The 22,578-nt window shown below is 39.2% G+C and overlaps 1 protein-coding gene across 2 annotated transcripts in view; it reads right to left on the reverse strand.

The window, feature by feature from the left end:
* LOC117518807 (low-density lipoprotein receptor-like) overlaps nucleotides 1-22,578 on the reverse strand; it is a 131,851-nt gene that overhangs the window by 103,204 nt on the left and 6,069 nt on the right. For both annotated transcript variants that reach the window (XM_034180045.1, XM_034180046.1), the window contains exon 2: nucleotides 18,172-18,297. In XM_034180045.1, coding sequence (XP_034035936.1) covers nucleotides 18,172-18,297 — 126 coding nt within the window. The remainder of the gene's footprint in view (nucleotides 1-18,171; nucleotides 18,298-22,578) is intronic.

Below are 22,578 nucleotides of genomic sequence, written 5' to 3' on the forward strand. Positions count from 1 at the left end.
TTATTATCCCAATCCTCAGATTGGGAATCGGGAATTTTTTCTGCCAAGCTTGGTCCAATATTTACAAAAAAATTATTAAAACCGTTGACTACCTCATCCTTATTTTCCTTCTTGACATTATTATCAATGAAATACTGAGGGTAACTCTGTTTTTTATTACCATTTTTGATAATGCTATTTAATATATCCCATATTCCTTTAATATTGTTTTTGTTATTATATAATATGTTACTATAATATTCCTTCCTACATACCCGTATAATATTAGTTAATCTATTTTTGTATTTCTTATATCTATTTTCTGCCTCTTTAGTCTTTAGTTTTATGAATTCTCTATACAGTGTATTTTTCTTATTACATGCATTTCGTAACCCTTTCGTCATCCATGGTCGAGCTTGGATTTTTTGTTTTCTGTAGTCTTGTTTAATTGGACAATTTTTATCATATAATGATGTAAATATTTGTAAAAAAGTTTCATATGCACTATCAACATCACTTTCACTGTATACCTTTTCCCAGTTTTGCTCCTGTAAATCCTTCTTTAGTGTGTTCATGTTTTCCTCTGTCCGCACTCGCCTGTATTTTATTTTCTCCTCTGGCTGATTCCGCCGATGGTTTCTATTATAAACGATGAAAACTGGTAGATGATCACTAATGTCATTGATTAATAATCCACTCACAGTGTTATTCTCAATATCATTGCTGAATATATTATCAATTAAGGTAGCACTATGGGATGTAATTCTGCTTGGCCTGGTGATTTTTGGATATAAACTCATACTGTACATTATACTGATAAATTCATCTGTTATTTTATGCTTATTTGGATTGAGCAGATCAATATTTAAGTCACCACAAATGAACACAGTTTTTTGATTAGTTTTTGAGAACATTTTTCCCATACAGTCAGTGAATGTTTCAATACTAGATCCTGGTGCTCTATATATACAGCTGACTAATACATTTTTGCTTTTTTCTTCACATATTTCAATAGTTATACATTCTAATAAGTTATCAATCACAGTTGTCATATTGTCTACTATTTTATAATCCATGTTCTTATCCACATACACAGCCACTCCTCCTCCACTCTTATTTTTTCTGTTTACACAATTAAATTCATATCCATCCAGTTCAAAATCCATTCCTTTATCTTCATTGATCCATGTTTCTGATATAGCAATTATGTTAAATATTTTTTTAAACTGACTTAAATATTCTTTAATGTTGTTAAAGTTTGCATATAGACTTCTGCTGTTGAAATGGATTATTGATAATTTGTTATCCGTTCTAATGATCCGATTAAACTGTTCATCTGTATAATAGCAACAACTGTCATTGATATTTGAGAAGAAATTATTGTCCGGGTCTATATCGTGCTCCAAGTCCAGTACATTGTGGTCTGTGTATTTAAATGTTCTCAGTTCTACTTTTCCATGATCAGCAATCCTTTGAGTTATATCCTTCTTGTCTCCAGATGTAGATGAATAGGTAGTAGATGAATAGGTTCCTCTGGTCTGTGTCATGGTGTTGTGATGTGTTTGTGTCCTCATACCTTATTGGTCATATTTGTCCAGATCCTCGCTTTAAGAAACACTATTGTTCATATTTGTCCAGCTCCTCGATGTTCCTTATTGCCATGACTTTTGCTTGTTCTGGTGATCCGTTCAGTTTGATGAATATTTTACAGTTTGAAGTCCATGTGTGCTGGATTTTTCCCTGTTTCTTCAACAAGCGTGCTTTCCTGGCGATGTCGGCATTCCGTTTGGTGAGATGTTCATTGATGAATACGTTTGTCCCTTTCAGTTTTCTTCCTTGTTTTAACAGTGCTGTTTTGTGTTTTCTGTTGATGAATCTCATGATGACGGTTCGTTTATCACCGTCATTTCTCCGGGGCAGAGGGTGGCACGCTTCAATGTTATTTAAATCCATTTCTATACCTTTAGATAGGAGGAAATTAGCAACCTGTTTTTCCACAGAGCTATTTATCTAAGATTACAATTTGTTCACGTAAATGGGGAGTCTTCTTCACAGACTAAGGTTAATTATGGAGTTCCACAAGGTTCTGTGCTAGGACCAATTTTATTCACTTTATACATGCTTCCTTTAGGCAGTGTTATTAGAAAGCATTGCTTACATTTTCATTGTTACGCAGATGATACCCAGCTTTATCTATCCTTGAAGCCAGAGGACACACACCAATTAGTTAAACTGCAGGAATGTCTTACAGACAAAGACATGGATTACTTCTAATTTCCTGCTTTTAAATTCAGATAAAACTGAAGTTACTGTACTTGGCCCCACAAATCTTAGAAACATGGTGTCTAACCAGATCCTTACTCTGGATGGCATTACCCTGACCTCCAGTAATACTGTGAGAAATCTTGGAGTCATTTTTGATCAGGATATGTCCTTCAATGCACATATTAAGCAAATATGTAGGACTGCTTTTTTGCATTTGCGCAATATCTCTTAAAATTAGAAAGGTCTTGTCTCAGAGTGATGCTGAAAAACTAATTCATGCATTTATTTCTTCTAGGCTGGACTATTGTAATTCATTATTATCAGGTTGTCCTACAAGTTCCCTGAAAAGCCTTCAGTTAATTCAAAATGTGGCAGCTAGAGTACTGACGGGGACTAGAAGGAGAGAGCATATTTCACCCATATTGGCCTCTCTTCATTGGCTTCCTGTTAATTCTAGAATAGAATTTAAAATTCTTCTTCTTACTTATAAGGTTTTGAATAATCAGGTTTCTACCTGTTAAAAGGGAGTTTTTCCTTCCCACTGTCGCCAAGTGTTTGCTCACAGGGGGTCATTTTGACCGTTGGGGTTTTTCTGTAATTATTGTATGGCTTTTGCCTTACAATATAAAGTGCCTTGGGGCAACTGTTTGTTGTGATTTGGCACTATATAAATAAAATTGATTTGATTTGATTAAAGTCACTAATTGGGACTCTTGTCTTGTTGTAGTCAAGAAACGAGAATCATCCTCCGTTCCGTTCACACAGCTCGAAACACTGTGCAGCTCTCTGCCGAGACAGAGTCCGGTCGGAATTAATAACTTCAAAATGAATTGCCGCTTTAAATAAAATGACTCTTCTTACAAATGTTGTAATACAGACAAGAAACTACAATCAACTAAAACGTTTTTTCCTCCCAAAATGAAATGTGCTGTATTTCTTTACAAATTACATGCCAAAGTGAAGCACAGCAGCTGCAAGAGTTCAGCTCAGATATATGGAAAGACATTTATGCCAATAATGCCTGAAAGGAAATGCTTTTGACAAAAATTACAGATTTTGTTTATTCCTATTTATGTCCAGAGATCAAGGATCCACCATGTGGAGTTTATTATGTCCAAAGTTTAAGGATCCAGTGACCAATTTCATATTTATTTACTTTAAGACTCAATAAAATGTTCAAATTCAATTCAATTTCAATTAAACAGCTTATAAAGTGCCAAATCACAACAAAATGTAAATATACTAAACAAATACATCACAAATATATATTAATATATGCAGTCATATTTTTATTGATTTTATCAATTGAAAAAAAAAATCATATATACTAGATTCAGGTATAACTGAAAGATTTTGGCAATAAATTTGATCCTGTTTACAGTCAATTTTTGTTATAGTGTTTTTTTAAGACATCATATTTATACAAATAAGAAGTGTTCACTATGGTCCATGAAGTATAATAAATATATTAAAAGAAGTGTGACAGTGTATGTTGCACACGAATAAAAGAATGAAGATTACTGAATAACAAGACGTGTACAATATTTATTTTATCATTGGGCAAAAATGCATTTGTCAGATTTTCACTCTGGATCCAGCCCTGAAATGGGCACTAATATCAGCACCAGTGCTTGGATTAATTATCGTCAGCCATTCAATCTTCACATGGGTGAAAGGGAGGGTGTCACTTGAGGTGGAAAACCCACCTCTCTGCAAGAAACAAAGGTCACATTGCCATACTGTTGTGTATTACCCTATGCGGCTCTCCCTAATGATCCATGGAATACCTAGTTGTTTGATCAGTGGCCACTGTTGCCACTAAGACTGCCTAGTGTGCCTTAATTGAGAGAGTGACAACATGATGAGTCAAAAAAAAACGGTCACGTGACTCATGGTGCCATCTTGGGTTCAAAATAGTGTTTGCTGTTAATCTGTCTGCATGTAAATCCAGCTATTTTATTTATTTATTTGCTGAAAATGCAGGTTGTTGTGCATTTGGATGCACAAATAGACACAACAAGGGCTTCAAGATGTACAGATTCCCTTCGGATCCGAACAAAAGAAAAATTTGGGAAAATAAAGTCAGCTGTGTGGGATGGAAGCAACTTCATCATCAAAGCTTTGAGAGGTGAATTTATTGTTCAGTCCCATGTACAGTAAAACTCACCTAAAACAGTCATCGTATAAACCAGATATTCACAGTCACCGGACAAAAAAAGTCTCAATGTTTTTGTATTGTTTTCCATGTAATAAACACAGCATATATCGGATTTTGTAGACTGGATTTTTCACTCGCATCGGATAAAATGTCCCGTCCGATTGCAATGCATTTCCATTAAAACCCCCAAGCAGTGTGAACGTGAACAGTAACAGAGGTACAAATTAAAGTTCAGCTCTGACACTTGGCGATTTGAGGAAAGTGGGACCGGACTCATTCTGGGATTAAAAGTCCGACTGCTTATTTTTTCACACCGTGCTCAGACTCAGCCTGGACGTGCACCGGTTAAATCAGACACAAAAGGCAATGATTTGACACTTTTCTGCTTTGTCTCCTTCGTCTGCCATCATATTATAATATTATTTGCGATGCGCACACTGATTAAAAATGGATCAGAAAAATACGCAACTTGACAATACGGTACAGCTTACCTTTGATTTGGAGGTGACGACTAGAAAGAAAAGCTTGTTGAGGATAAAATTAGTCCAGAATAAAGCATAATCCAGAGATGGAGAATTTTAAAACTGTCATGCACGTCAATGCATTCCACGTAGTTACAGAGCTGCAGATGCATAAATGAGGCTTTAAATTAATTAAATAAATCATCATAAATTGTAAATTTATGTAAATTTGATATCTTAACTATTTTTATATTTATTCTGATAGCACCTGTACCTGGATATGTTGCTGTATGTGGTTAAATGTAAAAAAAGTAAACATAAAAAGGTTCAGCACAGTTGGAGCCAAAATGGCACCATGTTCTGAGTTGACGCCACTCTGTCAATTAAGGCACACTAGGACTGCCAAATCATCATCCATTGTACTGGCTGATGATTGTGTAGTACACATACCACATGCATTCTTGCACTTCTGCCACTCTATAAAATTATAGACTTTTGATGAGGTGTACCAGGCCAAGGCCGAGGTGAACCCCATCCTGACCAGGTCAGCATAATCACGGGAACACCGAAATCAAAAGTCTATAACTGCTTTATTATATTGTAAACAGGGAAAATTGTGGGTTTGTCAAACATACTAAAACTGAAAAATCAATCTCAAGTTTCAACTAGGGCTGCAGCTATAGATTATTTTAGTAATCGAGTATTCTATCGATTATCCTGGCGATTGAGTAATCGATTAAAAAGTACTTTTGCGTTTTTAAACAACATCAATAGACCAGGTCTCTCCCTAAGCAATGGCACAATGTTGCTGCGCCAAAGTGTTGAAATTTTGCTGAAATAGCGATGGGATGTGGCTTTGTTTTATTTTCTCCAACTTGTAAAATTTAACCATTTTTAAGTTTTTTTTTTTTTTTTAATAAAGTTTGGTGGACTGGGTCCCTGCATGATTTTTTTTTAATCCCTCTTTTCTCTGCAATTCAGCAGATGCATTTCAGTTGGAGGTTGAACATTCAAGCCTCGCAGTCATTTTTTTTTTTTTTTTTTTTTTACTATTATTTTATTTAAGTTACCGTATTTGTGAAGCGTTGTGTGTTGCCCCAAAAAGCAAAACACTCAGTGCAAGTCTGAGCAAAACACAAGAAAGAGTGGACTTCTGCTGGTTGTCAAAGTAGCTGGGGACGGAGCTGTGACTCGCCCTGTATGACAGCAACGCACACCAGGTAGAGACAGCAGCCGGCCACCAGGTCAATAGTCCCTCCCCACGTAGAGCGGACCATGTGTTTTTTAAAAATAAACACAATGCTTCACTTTAAATGTGCAGTCAGTCTATTTCAGATAATCAACGTGGACCGAGTTTCTCTTAAAAGGCTTTATTTTACTCTTAGTGTCACGTTGGAAAGCTGTAGCTATCATTGCCAATTTGATTAGCTGTTATGCTCTAGTCTTCTTTTTTTCTGGGACGTTGCAGCACCACACAGAGGCCTGGCATACGTACTACAACGTTAAACAAAGCTTTGAGGCACAGAATTTGCCTCGAGCATTTTTTGTAATCGAATTATTCGAGTTACTCGACTAATCATTTCAGCTCTATTTTAAACTCTTTATTATTACTGTCATACTGCACCAACGGACATCCCATCGATTGATTGGAGATGCCTGTTAAGTCCGTGACGAAGAGTCATCAGGCTTGTTTTCTTATAAAGTTCGCCATTTGCCTGTCTAGCTTCCGCGTAAAATCGACCGAGTACTCCGTCAAGCATCCGTCTGTCATAAGTTTCAAAGTTGGGCGCATGTCCCTTTTCAGTGACGTACTTGCGAAACAGGTTGGCTGCTGACTGTATATTTCTGCGGGTGTTCTTCGCATCTTTTTCGTGTAAAATTTGTCTTAAGTCAGCGTTGCTAACAGACGCAAACCTGTCTTCTGCCATCTTGTCAACAAACTGACAGCCAAAGTAGGCGTTGTATTGCATTAACTGACTGGTCGTCATCGATAGGTGTCGCTCGATTAGCTAGCGCTATGCTGCACGCGAGGTGTACTCGTTTCGCACACGCGGTCTACTCAGCTCCACCAGTGGTCAACTCGGCATGTGGTACAGCTCAGAAAGTGGCAAATGGGCCAATCAGAAGTTGGCAAAATCCCATACCATATAATAAAGCACACAACAGTGGTGAGGCACGAAGGATATCATTCTTTCAAGTCCTCATTTTTCTTGAAATGTTGTCCTTTAAATCCAGGTACTCCACTTCCAGTGGAGGGGGAGGCTGATGATCATGATGGTGTTGCCACCATTGGAGTAAAATACATCTCCGAGACCAGACTGGCAACAGACACCGATTGAAAATGTGGACAGGATTCTTTACACTGAAGACTTTGCTTGCAGACCCAGTGATGATACACATCTGGCTGGATATGTGGTTGTAAATGATTGGGAAGTGTTAAGGTGCCCTAACATTGCTATGACTCGGATCTGTGCACATTACTGTGGTGATCCCACCTGCTGTGTTCACAGCTGGATGCCGTGCTTTGTTCCACTGGCTGCCATGCACCCTGCACTGGACACTGCGTATATAAAATAATTATTTCGCAGCAGATTAATCATTTTCTCTTCGAGGTGGCTGTTGAAAAGGGCTCTCATTGCTTCCAGAATCACAGAGGACTGCTCCAGCAGCAGCTTGTCTGTCGTGCACACACGCACACCGTGAACGATTTGGAGAAACCATTTGGAACAGTCTAAAAAGGTAATTAGTTGTTTATATTGTAATAGCTTGGTAAAACAGTTGCATGTTCTTTCCTTCTTGTGAGCAGCTGTAAAAGTATGTTTATAACAGATTTAACATCTCTTTATAATTGATCAGACGAGCTGCGCTCTGACGTGATGCACTGATACAATGACTTGCTCTCAGACACAGTGTTTTTGAATTGTTTGCGCAATGTTCACGTGAAGTTCACGTCATTAATGTGTACTGGAGATTTTAAACATTTTGAAATTTTCTTTGCACACTTGCACAAAGCTGCGCACAGTTTACAATGGTTTACAATGCATCTAAAGATGCACTGACACAAGCATGCCTGTGACTCATGCAATAGAACAAACATTGTCGTGATGATCCCACCCACTGTGTTCACAGTTGGACGCCATTCTTTGTTCCACCAGCTGCCACGCGCTCTGCGCTGGATGCTGTGTATATAAAATAATTATTTGGTGGTGGATTAATCTTTTTTTCCTGCAAACTGGCCGTTGAAAACAGCTCTAATCGCATCTTGAATCACAGAGGAGGCTGCAGCCGGTGCAGTTCACAAACGTGCGCCTAACTACCTGCTGAAAGCATTTTGAGCAGTCCAAAAAAGGTAATTATTTGTTATGTTTACATTGTCATTAGGCTAGCGAAAAAAAATATTTTTTTGAATTTCAAGTCGCGCACCCCTTCATTTTAGGAGAAATGGTGAAGAAAACATGTTAAAATTTCATGAAAATCCATCATGTCTAAGTGGTCTCCTAAGGCCCCACTGTTTTTTGCAAAATTAGAAATTTCAGCGAGTCTCATCCATAATAACGGCAGTGTCATTACACTACATAAAGATTTCTATCCTTTCCCGTTTGACTGAATTCAACCTTTGGTCAATATAATCAAGAACAAAATACATCAGAACCAAAATATGATGAACATTTATTGATTTAATATTACTTTCCACAAATGGATACATTTCCATTAATACCATTACAAGTATTACAGCGATTATATGTTCCACTTAAACTAACTTTTATTCAAACTTAAACAATATTTCCACTTAAACTTTTATTTAACATTAAACTGTTGAACCAATGGCCTATTAGTTACTGAACCAGTATAGGTGACAAAATTAATAATGTAACAAATCAGACTATTATTGAAAAAATAACATGAAAGAACCATTTTTGTAGTACATTAATATCTAAAATATAGGAAAACTGTTTCAGTGCTGAAAGAATCAAACAATTTAAAGTTACTCTTAGCGTGCAGTCATAATACGAGTACAACAGTTAACTGAAAAACTGTGTGGGGGGGGGGTGTGAATGAGGCAATTCATTCATTCGTAATGAAGTTGCGCCAGGTATCACAACAGCTTCACAGACACTTGTAGAAAGATGCATGACATGCCAACAAAACAGAATAAGTATGACCATTTAGACCACCGTCACATCCTTTTACAAACAAGCAAACTGTGCATCCGTTCTTAACATTATCATATACATTCCACTAAAGCGCATGCTGGGACGCTTCTAGTTGCGATGTCACTTGTCGGAAACACCCGAGTACTCACAAGTACTTTGTTTTCGGATGTCTCCATAGCCGTTTGTTGTGAATGCCGTATACTTTGAAATCAGTCACGGAAGTGCACAAAGTAATCCCGGTGGATCATCGGATGGTCACCAACAGCCTAAATCTAAATTGTTATGATTTTGGTGCAACATGTTCTTTGAACGTGTCCAAGGTCTGTGTCCCAAGAATGTTCCCTGTGAATTTGAAGACTCTGGCAGTAATAGGACTGGACTTATACTGTGCACAGACAGACAGACGGATGGAAGATAAGCTTTCGCAATATCTGATGGTCATATTTGATGGCCTCGGGTAAAAATGAACAGATATTAAAAAACGTCCTCCACTTCTGGAGGTGGACATCGGTAACATTTAAAAAAAATGACGACGACGATTAGGGCTCTGTGAGATGTCAAAAACATTTATGCCACACAAGATAGTTTGTGTAAGTGAATATAAGGAATCAAAGGGATCTGGATGCGCTGTGATGATGATTCACAATCAAATTTATGCTTATTTGGCTATATTTTTCATAACCTTTCTGGCCTGGCAGAGGTTGTTAGCTTGATGGACCGCCAGACTTATAATACTGTAAAAGAAACACACTATGGGTTGTGGACAAAACACTGATTGACATTAGTCACCATTTTCTGACATTTTATGAACCAAACTATTCCTTGATTAATCAAAAAAAATAATTGACAATAATGGATAATGAAAACCATTGCTACTTGCAACCCAAGGACTCAATGATTTCAAAATCACTCAATAATGGAATTGGAGACCTGGAATGTGTCCCCAGCTTGGACATGCTGGGAATTAACACTTCCGTTTTGTTTCACTGAATAGTCAAACCAGCCACTCTGAAACAATAAGCTTATGACTACACTGGCAAATTCCGACATTAACCTGTTTCCACACAGCAACTTTAAACTTTGACCCAGTTAAAAAAAAAAAAATATGACACACACACACACACACACACACACACACACACACACACACACACACACACACACACACACACACACACACACACACACACACCCTTTGATAGCATTTTCACAAATCCTTTTGGAACTCAGTAGAGAGGATTATATAAAAAAAAAAAGAACTGGTGACATTTTCCCCACACCGCAGACATTAAATCAAAAACTTTCTTTTTACATGTATAGCGCGTGTGTGTAACATTCCAAGTTACTGAAAGATGACACGGACTCACTCAACTGGCATAAAATTTTGCCGTCTCAGCAACACACTGCTACCAGCACAGGAAATAGTCGCTCTGCTTTGTGTACACCTGATCCTGTCAGGCCTCAGAAGCTAAGCAGAGTAGGTCTTGGTTAGTACTTGGATAGGAGACCTCTTAGTAAGATCGGGGGCTGTGTGTTGTCTGGATTAAACTGGAGTTGTCGCAGGAAGGTCACCCGGCATAAAAACCTGTGCTGTTTCCTAAATGTGGGCCTGTATTGCATCTGCTGTTGTGACCCTGAATAAATATGGGGATTGCCGAAGGACAAACAAGAAAAATGGTAACAAAAATATTAAGACAGCTTGGTTCAATGTTCGATTCTCTTCAAAATGTGTTTCAAACAAGGCAACAAACGCCAAATTTGGATAATGGGCTTCTAAAGCCCCTTTCACATCAGGCTTGCATAAAGTTGCATTGTGATGCGTATGGAGTACGGTGGAAAACTGCGCAAATTTGGCATAGTCCCTGTGTAGGCTGTTGTGTTATGGTGCATGTTTGCTTACTGTATGCTTACTGCTAGGGCAGTTCCAATTATTACAATATTCGCCAATCGCGATTATTTTTCATATTTGTGATTACCGCAAATTATTTATTTTATCCACAAAGTTGCATAGAACGACTCTAAATCTGACATCGTGCTGCGCCAGCAGCAGCAGAAGCTGCACGCAGCGTCGCAGCCTCAATCACTCCGTTTCCCTCTCGTCTTGGTCGGATGGTTAGCGAGGCTAGGATAATAACGTGGAGGGTGAGGAGGTTCTGGTTCCAAAGCCACATACCACAACATCGCTGTGAAAGAATTTCGGTTTTAAACTTAACAATAAGGGAGAGCCCAGTAACGTGGAGGAAGTGATATGTAAACTTTGGCGTAACAAAGTGCCTGTCAAGCGCCAACACAACAAATCTGAAACAACATCTACAGACCCACCACAATACAGGTCATTCATAATGTCACTATCAAGATCATACGCACTCACTCACTCTTCTTAAAGTCAAAAATATTAAAATTAACAGACACTGTAAAATTCCAAACAGCACAGATCTTGTACAAAGCAAAAAATAACCTTTTACCGAAAAATATACAGAAATTGTTCAGGGCTAAAAAGGAGGGATATCAATGAAGAGGGAAAAACAACTTAATAAAATCCGTACAAACAAGAAAAGATTCTGCATTTCATAGCGCTTTTCAAGACACCCAAAGCGCTTCACAAGTTGCATTATTCACTCACTCGCACATTCATACATTGGTGGTGGTGGTGGTAAGCTACTACTGAACCACAGCTGCGCTAGGGCAAACTGATGGAGGCGTGGCCGCTATTCTGCGCCTACGGCCCCTCCGACCACCGTCTCATTCATACACAGGCAAGGTGGGGTAAGTGTCTTGCCCAAGGATACAACGGCAATATGCAGATTTTTTACCTTGACCGGTTGGGATTCAAATCCTTGACCTGGTCATAAGACAGCTCACTCTACCAACTGAGCTATTGTCGCCCAAGAATGTCTTTGCACAGGATACGGGGATGAGAGTCACTAGGTGTTCACAGGAAACCATTATTATTTCTTTATTTATTTATGTTAATTGTTAGTTGGTTTTCCTTTCTGCTGTGTTTTGTTTTGTCAGGTTCTTTTGGTCTTTGTCTTTTTCTAAAATTGCATTGTAGCATTATTATTACTGCTGTTACTGCTATTGTTAACAGTAGTACTTTTAAGGAAGGGGTGGGATTTGATAAATTTAGACTTCAATTTCAAATTATTCAATTTATAAAAGAGCCAAATCACAACAACATTGCCAAGGCACTTCACACAAAACAGTTCAAAAACAGTTTAACATGAATTAACAATAAGTATAAAACACAATTAAAAACAAAATTTAAAACAATCAAATTTAAAATAATTAAAAAAACATTATAACATTATAGTAACCAAAGCACTGATTTAAAAAAAAAAAAAAAAATCTGTCTTCAGTCTTGACTTGAAGGTCTCCACAGTATCGGACTGTCTTATCGACACTGGGAGACCATTCCACAATACTGGGGCACGATAAGAAAAGGCCCTTTGACCGACAGACTTCTTCTTCACCCTCGGACACAAAGCAGTCCTGCATCAGATGAGTGCAAGCCCGGGACGGTACACAGGGTTTAATCAAATCAGCTAAGTACATCGGTGCCAATCCATGAACAACTTTATAGACTAATAACAGAACCTTAAAAGTCTGATCTCACAGAGACAGGTAGCCAATGGAGGGATGCCAGAACAGGAGTAATATGGTCAAACTTTCTAGGCCGTATCAAAAGTCTGGCAGCAGCATTCTGAACTAATTGGAGACCCCTGATACTGGACTGCGGCAACCCTGTAAATAGGACATTACAGTAATCCAATCTGGAGGAAACAAAGGCTTGAATCAGGGTCTCAGCATCAGCTATGGATAAGATGGGAAGAATCCTTGCTATATTTTGCAAATGGAAGAAGGCACCTCTCGTAACATCCCTAATGTGAAGACCAAAGGACAACGCGGTCAAAAACCACTCCAAGGTTCCTCACCCTCTCCATGTGATGCACGACACACAAACCTAAACCAAGCGCTAGCTGATCAAATTGATGCCGATATGTTGCTGGACCAATAACCATCATTTCAGTCTTGTCAGAATTTAGACGTAGGAAGTTACTAGACATCCAGCCTCTTACTGATGCAAGGCAATCCTCTAGTGTTTTTATATAATTGAGATTACCAGAAGTTATCAGCATATACAATTGAGTATCATCAGCATAGCAATGAAAGACAATCCCAAAATACCACAGTATATGACCAAGGGGTGCCATATAGAGGGAAAAAAGCAGGAGACCCAAGACAGATGAATGTGGAACCTTAAATTTCATATCACTAAGGTTAGAAGTAGCGTTATCGTATAAAACACAGAGAGCGACTGGATAGATATGATGTCAACCATGCAAGTGCACTTCCAGTAATCCCAAAGTAATGCTCCAACCTATCAAGTAAAACACGATGATCCACGGTATTGAATGCAGCACTAAGGAAGAACACTCAGGAAGAACAGGGCTGACCCCGCCCTGCTCTACATCCAAGGGGACTGTGTGGAAAGGGTCAGCTCCATCAGGTTCCTGGGAGTGCAGCTCTCTGACAGCCTCTCCTGGACTGCCAACACCACAGTGGTGGTGAAGAAAGCCCAGCAGCAACTCCACTTCCTGATGGTGCTCCGGAGAAACAATCTGGAGGAGAAGCTGCTGGTGTTGTTCTACAGAGCCACCATCGAGAGCATCCTGACGTACTGCATCAGTGTGGTACGGGGGTGCACAGCAGCAGACAGGAGAGCGCTGCAGAGGGTGACCAAAATGTCCCAGGGGATCACTGGCTGCTCTCTGCCCAGCCTGGAAGACATTGCCAGCTCTTGCTAACTCAGCAGAGCTGCCAGCATCTGCAAAGACACATCCCACCCCAGCAACCACCTGTTTGACCTACTACCCTCCAGCCGACGGTATAGGTCAATCAAAACTACAACCCTGGCAATAATTATGGAATCACCGGCCTCGGAGGATGTTCATTCAGTTGTTTAATTTTGTGGAAAAAAAGCAGATCACAGACATGACACAAAACTAAAGTAATTTCACATGGCAACTTTCTGGCTTTAAGAAATACTATAAGAAATCAGGAAAAATAATTGTGGCAGTCAGTAACAGTTACTTTTTTAGACCAAGCAGAGGGAAAAAAATATGGACTCACTCAATTCTGAGGAATAAATCAGATCTGCTCGTTAGTCTGCATCTAAAAATGAGTGATCACACCTTGGAGAGCTGTTGCACCAAGTGGACTGACATGAATCATGGCTCCAAAACGAGAAATGTCAATTGAAACAAAGGAGAGGATTATCAAACTCTTAAAAGAGGGTAAATCATCACGCAATGTTGCAAAAGATGTTGGTTGTTCACAGTCAGCTGTGTCTAAACTCTGGAACAAATACAAACAACATGGGAAGGTTATTAAAGGCAAAAATACTTGTAGACCAAGGAAGACATCAAAGTGTCAAGACAGAAAACTTAAAGCAATATATCTCAAAAATCGAAAATGCACAACAAAACAAATGAGGAAAGAATGGGAGGAAACTGGAGTCAACGTCTGTGACCAAACTGTAAGAAACCGCCTAAAGGAAATGGAATTTACATACAGAAAAGCTAAATGAAAGCCATCATTAACACCTAAACAGAAAAAAACAAGGTTACAATGGGCTAAGGAAAAGCAATCGTGGACTGTGGATGACTGGATGAAAGTCATATTCAGTGATGAATCTCGAATCTGCATTGGGCAAGGTGATGATGCTGGAACTTTTGTTTGGTGCCGTTCCAATGAGATTTATAAAGATGACTGCCTGAAGAGAACATGTAAATTTCCACAGTCATTGATTATATGGGGCTGCATGTCAGGTAAAGGCACTGGGGATGTTGTGGGCTGGGGTGTTTGGCTGGCTTGGTTTTTGTTTTCTGTTTCTCCCACCAGGTGGTATGCATTCAGGACTGAGTGGCTGAGCATCAGGACCTCACCCTGAACACCTGAGGCTTGTTATCACGTGCAGGTCATCAGGACTCACAGCTGTGGTGTATTTTGTCTTAATCAGAGATTGCTGCATTTAAACCTTGAATGCACAGTGTGTGATTGCCAGAGACTCAACCTTGTGAGCAGACTTGTGAGATCGACGTCAGGAGAACAATCTCACCATCACGGACGCAGAGACCGCTCCAGGTTTGACGCCACAGTCTGTGAAGGAGGATTGGGTGAGGTCTCACACTCTTCAGCACACTTCCTGAGGTAATTTGGTTTTGGTGACTTTTATGAAGTAATGACAGTGGATTTGGTGTCCCTCACACCTTGTGTTGGTGAGCTGTCACGTTATGCTAATTGTCTAATCAGCTTCTGCTGCAGTGGAGATTTGAACTGAGTTGTTCCGTGCCTGCAGGGTAAGAAGCTGATGTATAGATTTAAGCCAGGAAGTGTTTGCTGATTGCATGCACCTTTGAGTTGTGTCTCTCTGTGTGGAGTTGGACTCACCTCATGTTTTCTTTCTTCACAGACTCGGTTTGTCACGGCCACCTGGGGGGTGTCGGCGGGGTCCCTAGGTCCGAACTGCTGTGGCTCCGGACCGTTTGCGCTGCTGAGAGCGCGCCGTGTTTTCACCTCACCAGACCGCGGACTGTTTAGTTGTTTAATATCACTCACTGTTATGTTTATTAAATTCTGTTATCCTTTGAACCGTGCTCTGCTTATTTTATGCTGGGTCCTTCAAACGCTGGGTCAGTGTTCCGACCGTGTCCGAAACATAACAGTGGAGATGGCTGTCATTACATCATCAATAAATGCACAAGTTTACGTTGATATTTTGGACACTACTTATACCATCAATTGAAAGGATGTTTGGGGATGATGAAATCATTTTTCAAGATGATAATGCATCTTGCCATAGAGCAAAAACTGTGAAAACATTCCTTGCAAAAAGACACATAGGGTCAATGTCATGGCCTGCAAATAGTCCGGATCTTAATCCAATTGAAAATCTTTGGTGGAAGTTGAAGAAAATGGTCCATGACAAGGCTTCAACCTGCAAAGTGAACAGCAATCAGAGAAAGTTGGAGCCAGATTGATGAAGAGTACTGTTTGTCACTCATTAAGTCCATGCCTCAGAGACTGCAAGCTGTTATAAAAGCCAGAGGTGGTGCAACAAAATACTAGTGATGTGTTGGAGCGTTCTTTTGTTTTTCATGATTCCATAATTTTTTCCTCAGAATTGAGTGATTCCATATTTTTTTCCCTCTGCTTGGTCTAAAAAAGTAACCGTTACTGACTGCCACAATTTTTTTCCTGATTTCTTATAGTGTTTCTTAAAGCCAGAAAGTTGCCATTTGAAATGACTTTAGTTCTGTGTCATGTCTGTGATCTGCTTTTTTTCTACAAAATTAAACGACTGAATGAACATCCTCCGAGGCCAGTGATTCCATAATTTTTGCCAGGGGTTGTAGGACAAACAGACTCAGGGACAGCTTGCTCCCCAGAGCGATCACTGCACTGAACAATAACAAATCACTCTAATCCGCACCTTTCAAGTTTCTTGTGCAATATCTGTAAACCATGTGCAATATTCCCGTGCAATATGATTCCACAGTTGTATATAATTCTCATTTTACATTACTTAGTCCACATTTAATTTCATTTTATTTTACCTTATGTCTATATTAGTTGTACATATACTCTGAATAATTTACTGTTAAATTTCACTATCTTTTATTTGGCTAAAAATTACTCACACCATGGAAAGCACCTTTTTGGAGTTGCACTCAAATCTCGTTGTAATGCAAATTACAATGACAATCAAGGCGATTGTGATTCTGATTCTGATTAAGATCCAACAGCACCAAAACCAAAGTGGGGACTTCTTCAAACTCCTTTTTGAATGAACTTTATATTGTCTGCTTTATTTTTAAATAAAGAGAAATAAATGAATATTACAATATTTAACGCATTTGACTCTAATGCTAACTTTAACATTGATAATGCCATAGACATGCTAACATGTTAGCATAGCTCCCGTTTTTAAGTTATAAAATACAGAAGACCATAACAGGTCAGTTTAACATAAAAAGGTAAGCATTACTCACAGACATATGCCCTTTAAGTTTTAGCAAGGAAAAAATAAGAGAATAAGGAGCGCAATCATGACTCATGAACCCTGAGGACCCCTTATAGAAATAACTGCCCAAGGTGCCTGATGTAAAAAACAATACATTCAGCACTCTGCTTCCTACTGATCACTGATCTCAAGAGTGACCCAGGCAACTGGCCCAAAAAAATAAAAAATAAATAAATAAAAATGAAATCTGCCAAAAAGCAGAGATTTTTCGTTCCTGTCCCTTTGATTGGTTTGGGTGTAGAGACTCAGACTCAGGCACACCAGGTATCATTACTCTTTGGTGACTTTTTAGGACTTTCTGTAATTTATTATGAAATAATGCTGAAGTTATGTGGAAATGATTGTTGTACAGAAGCTTCAAAGATCTGTTGCTGAGACAGATGATGACTGAAGTTTTAAGCAGAAACAAGGCAATAATCAGTTAACGCCGCTGTGTCCAACTGACTTCCACGTCAGTAAGGAGGACTGTCAATGTAACTTCCCTCTTCAGGAACAACCAATCACAGCAGAGCCAGTGCCAACCTGGTTCCCTCCTCCATAGTGCCAAAATCCTCCTCCCATAAGGCCATAGGTTTCAAGCGAGAGAGTAGAAATCCAGTGCGCACAAGCAGAAATCAACTTAGAGAGGGCGGGGCATGCTGGTCCTCTCTCACAGCACCTTTTCCCTCGCTCAAGCAGCAGTTTCCTCGCGCGCGCTGTTAATATCTACGCATGTGAAATAATATAATACACCTGAAGGCTTTTTTTTTTTTAATCCTTTTACACATAAGTGTGGTTTGGGCAACCATCTGATGGGTTTTAAACTAAGGATCCTGTGATCTCAAGCCAACTGCTACTCTTCCTTATTTACTGAAATAAATAAAATTGTGGTGCAAAGATCATCATGTTTCAGAAAACATTTTTAACCATTCTTCAACTTTCTTTCCACCCTTATCACCAACATCCTTAAACGGATGAGGGTGCATGGGAAAAAAACAAAAACATAAAAAACAAACAAACCTGTGAAACAAGAAACAGCAGGCAAGCTTGTGACTTGAAGAAAGGTCAGGGTACCAACTATGAACTTACCACAATGTTGTTCATCTGATCCGTCCTCACAGTCTGCACTGCCGTTACACACGCTGAGCCTCGGGATGCACCGCCCATCGCTGCACCTGAACTCCAGCTGCTCCTGGCAGGGAGACAGACTTCTACCTGCAGCGTGGAGAAACACACTCACTGTTACTGCACAAACATAATGTACTGGGAAGGTAACACACAAATATCATGAATCCAACAGTCCCAACAGGACTTTTTTATCATAGGTCAGAAGTGTGACCATCACTGACCGCTTATTAACTTTGTGTTGTAATGTCTTTTATTGTGTTTGTTTTTTGTTTTTGTTTTATGCAAGATCCATCTAGGGACGGACATTGCGAATTAGCACTTGCTAAAATGTTGTAGTATGTAACATGACTCATGGAACATACTTGTCCCTATTCAAATAAACCTAAAATAAAATAAATAAATCAGGGCTGTCGAGCTACAGAAATTATATTTACTGAAAGAATTCTGTATTCCAGTGTTTGTACTAATAGCCAGGGTTGATCCAGGGATGCATGTTTAATGTGGGATGGTCAGCCCCATCCAATGGCTGGGAAATCTCAGACAATCAAGGTCTGAAGACCTGCCGTAACCTTCATAGCCGTTGGTTTACAAGCCACCACATCCTCTGCCATAAATAAACAGCCACGTGTCATCAAACACAGACATCAACAATGAGATCCAACAGACTGAAGTGTCCAGGAACTATCTTCAGCCGGCTTCACACCCTTGTTTTCACCAACAGAGACCTTTGACATTAGACGAAAATCCTCATCTACAGAGTTGTTGTCATGCCAAGTCTGTAAGTTACATTATAAAAAGTATGGTCTGACCCCCCCCGACACACACACACACACACACACACACGTCACTTACGTGCACAGAAATCCACAATGCCAAGAGTGCCACCTTCACTGTGGTCACATACAGATGTGCAGAGTAACACACAGAACCAACCATTTAATATGAACTCAGTGCCATCAGGTCAACAAATTGATAGCACATTCAGTGGTGGGCACAGTTCCAATAATCCAATAGCAGATAATTATCTAAGCTAATATTTTTGCTATCGGATTAGCTTTTCAGATAAATTTTAAAACCATCATCGGAGCAATTATCTTCCGATAAATTTAGTTCAGATAACTTTCAATCCGATAACATTTTCTTTGCTAGTAAAGTTTAACAGTCAAAAATGTTTGTAAACCCTAAAATTAAACATTTTAGTTCATTTGTTGTGTGTTTGTAGCCACTGAGGAGATTGGCTGCCTGTCACTTGCTGATGACATCATCATTAAGCGCAAAAAAGGTGATTGGCCGGTTGACGCAGGGAGCAATGTGTGTAGTGTAGTTCAGGTTCACTTTGGACGTTACAGTGACTTGTCCACTTGACACAAAAACAAAACAGACTAATTTTAACATTATTTTATTTCTTTGTGGCTGTAATTTAATTGCTAAGACTTGGGGAAGAGGAGCTCTCATGACGCAGCTGTGTGTACAGAGGGTGGGACTATTCTTCACATTTAGACATTGTTTTGCATTTAAGAAAAGGACGCTTTATGTGGATTATTTATTCAGATGAATCCCACTGAAACTAACAGGTAAGAATTTATATTTACTATGTGTATTTTACTCTGCCAATCAATGCATTAATGGATGTATTTTGGTTGTTTAAGCCACAGGGTTCAAAGCCTGCAAAAAAAGCAGCAGCTTTTAGCTCGTAAATGACGGTGTATCTAATACTGAGATAAACTGTGACTTCTAATACTGTGTTTTACTGCTTTTGAAAGATGATGACAGTGTTTGGGGTTTTATTTTTTATTTATTCATTTTTCATGTGTTCTTTGTGTTTGTGATCGTTGAATTTACCCAGCAGTCCCTCTCGTGCTTAAAGTGAAACTGGTTTATCAGAAGCCGACAATGTAATCTGATTGTGGCCGCGTCCAAATCAATACTAATAGTTATCAGTTATCTGTAATAAAGATAACTTTTTTAGCAGTTTATCGCCATAAAAGATTAACTTTTCAGTTATCTGATTAATGGTTGTCAAAGTTAACTTTTTGGTTAGATTAATGGTTGTCAAAGTTAACTTTTTGGTTAGCTGTGCCCACCACTGAGCACATGACACCATCATAATCACTTCTTTGTACGACTTCTATTTAATGATGGACTAAACAAATGTTTCCAATTATGTTCTTTTCATGTTTTATTCAGGCTGTGGAAAGTCTGGAAACAATGCAGGATTTTAACCCACATGGGATAAATTTGAAATAGCGATTATAAAAATGCGTGTGCCCACATATAACTTGTGGCTGGGAGAAATGTCTCACACACTGGACTTCGAGAGACTGAAATTTTATGACAATGACCGAGGAGATATGTTTGAAAAGATATGAGATTCCTTCCTGAGATACCCCTTACCAAAAAGTAGTACTGATAAGTATATAAAAAGTAAACTGGAAGTATACTTGAAACATACTTGCATGTACTACTTTTTGGTAAGGGACCTCAAAGGTCAGGACACAAAAATAGCGAGTGGTGTGTCGCACCTTATTGTGCATAAGTGCATACAAGTTTGTACATGTTCAGTTGATCCTTCTCTTTTTGGAAGATATTTAATTTATCATTTGGCTGCAACCATGGACCGCTGCTAACAATTTAGATGTGCTATGTTCTGCATGTTATATCCTTGATCTACTTCAAGACAGCCTGACAATTTCTGCAATGTAGGAGGACTCAAACTGCAAACGTGGTTAATGTCAGAGCTGCCATGGTGCATAATACATGACTAGGGGTTTGTTTTTTTTCTATGTTATCTACAAAATCTCATGGAGATAAATTTTGTCATTTGTGTGGAAAAATGAAGGGGACTACACGAACATCCAAGCTCGCTAGCCAGACAGACAGAACAAAATGACTACAGGTGCTACCATTAATTCATTTCATTATTAATTGATCTCATGTGGCACACTGGCGTCCTGTCCTGGGTGTACCCTGCCTCATGCCCTATGATTGCTGGGACAGGCTCCAGCACGCAACCCCCCCCATGACCCTTAACTGGAGTAAGCGGGGGTAGACAATGGGTGGATTATTGGATCTCTCAAAAATGTTCGTGGTTAATCAATTATTTCATTTATGAAAAAGAATCAAACTATCCAACACATTTTCTAAATAAACCAAAAAAAACTCAAAATTGCCTGATATGAAAGAAAAACAAACACTTTGTTTTCAAACACCCGTTTTTCTTCATTTTAACCAGTTTTAAGATATATTTAAGAGCCCTTAGGGCTTAAAACTGGATTACAGACTTTTGGTTACAAAATGTTATGGCCCAGTCACACGGCATACGACGATTCCCAAAGGAAGGGAAAAAAGTAAAAAAAGTCACAAATCATTGAGAAAAGGGGAGCGAATGAGCTTTATCACCGAATAGCCTGCGAATCAAGAGCGCAAAACAGACGAAAGAGGAACAAAATGAAACCGAAGCTAACGATCTCGACGCCTTAAATGAAATGCACCTGGAGCCACTGTTAGAACAGTGTGTGTCTGTATCTCTGCGTTCCAGGACTCGGTGCTGGGATGGAGCTCACAGCGTCTGAGTCATGGAGAAACTGCAAACACAGCGCATGATCCAACCCACTGTGGAGATCTGTGAGCACGGCGGTGGGTACACCTGCTCTGGTTCCTCGTCCAGAACAAAAGAGGGATCATCTCCTTCGTCGTCAGAATCCTCACTGTCTGACAACATGCTGCACGCTCCGTCTTGCTCCAGTTAAAAAAAAAAAAAAAAAAAAAAAAAAAAACGCTGGTGTGCTGTGGTGGCTGCTGTATCACTCTATTATGTTACTAAGCTATATATAGATTTATAACAGAAAACTGTTAAATAAATATAAGTGTAAAGATGATTGAACATATCAGAGCAGTAAATTGATCAGTCCATGTGAACACGTACTGACTCGTGTGGTTATTCCACGAGCTGCCACTGAGCCACATTGTGGATTGTGCCTTCCAGAACAGCTCTTATATAATCATCTGCATCATGTACCTGTTGCCACATGTACAGAAGGGCTAGACTGTCATTCCTACATTCATATTGTTATATTTAATAAAAAAAAAAAAAAAAAGCGCACGCAGGAGCTGCCAATGCTGCTACGTTCAAGTATCATCGGAATTTACAGAACTTTTTTGTTGTTTCAAATTCAGCAGTTGCTTGTGGCAAAATAATTTTTGTATCCACACAAAATATTAATTCTGGCCTATATAAAGTGCCTGAGCCCAGTGAAGCTGACCCCCACCCAGATAAAAAAAAAAAATACAAGCAAACAGACTAAGTTGGCCCTGTAATTTCCAACGGTACATGAATGCAGCAGCGACGGCAGCAGCGCTCACAAACCG

This window comes from Thalassophryne amazonica, chromosome 10 (assembly GCF_902500255.1).
Source record: "Thalassophryne amazonica chromosome 10, fThaAma1.1, whole genome shotgun sequence".
NCBI lineage: Eukaryota > Metazoa > Chordata > Actinopteri > Batrachoidiformes > Batrachoididae > Thalassophryne > Thalassophryne amazonica.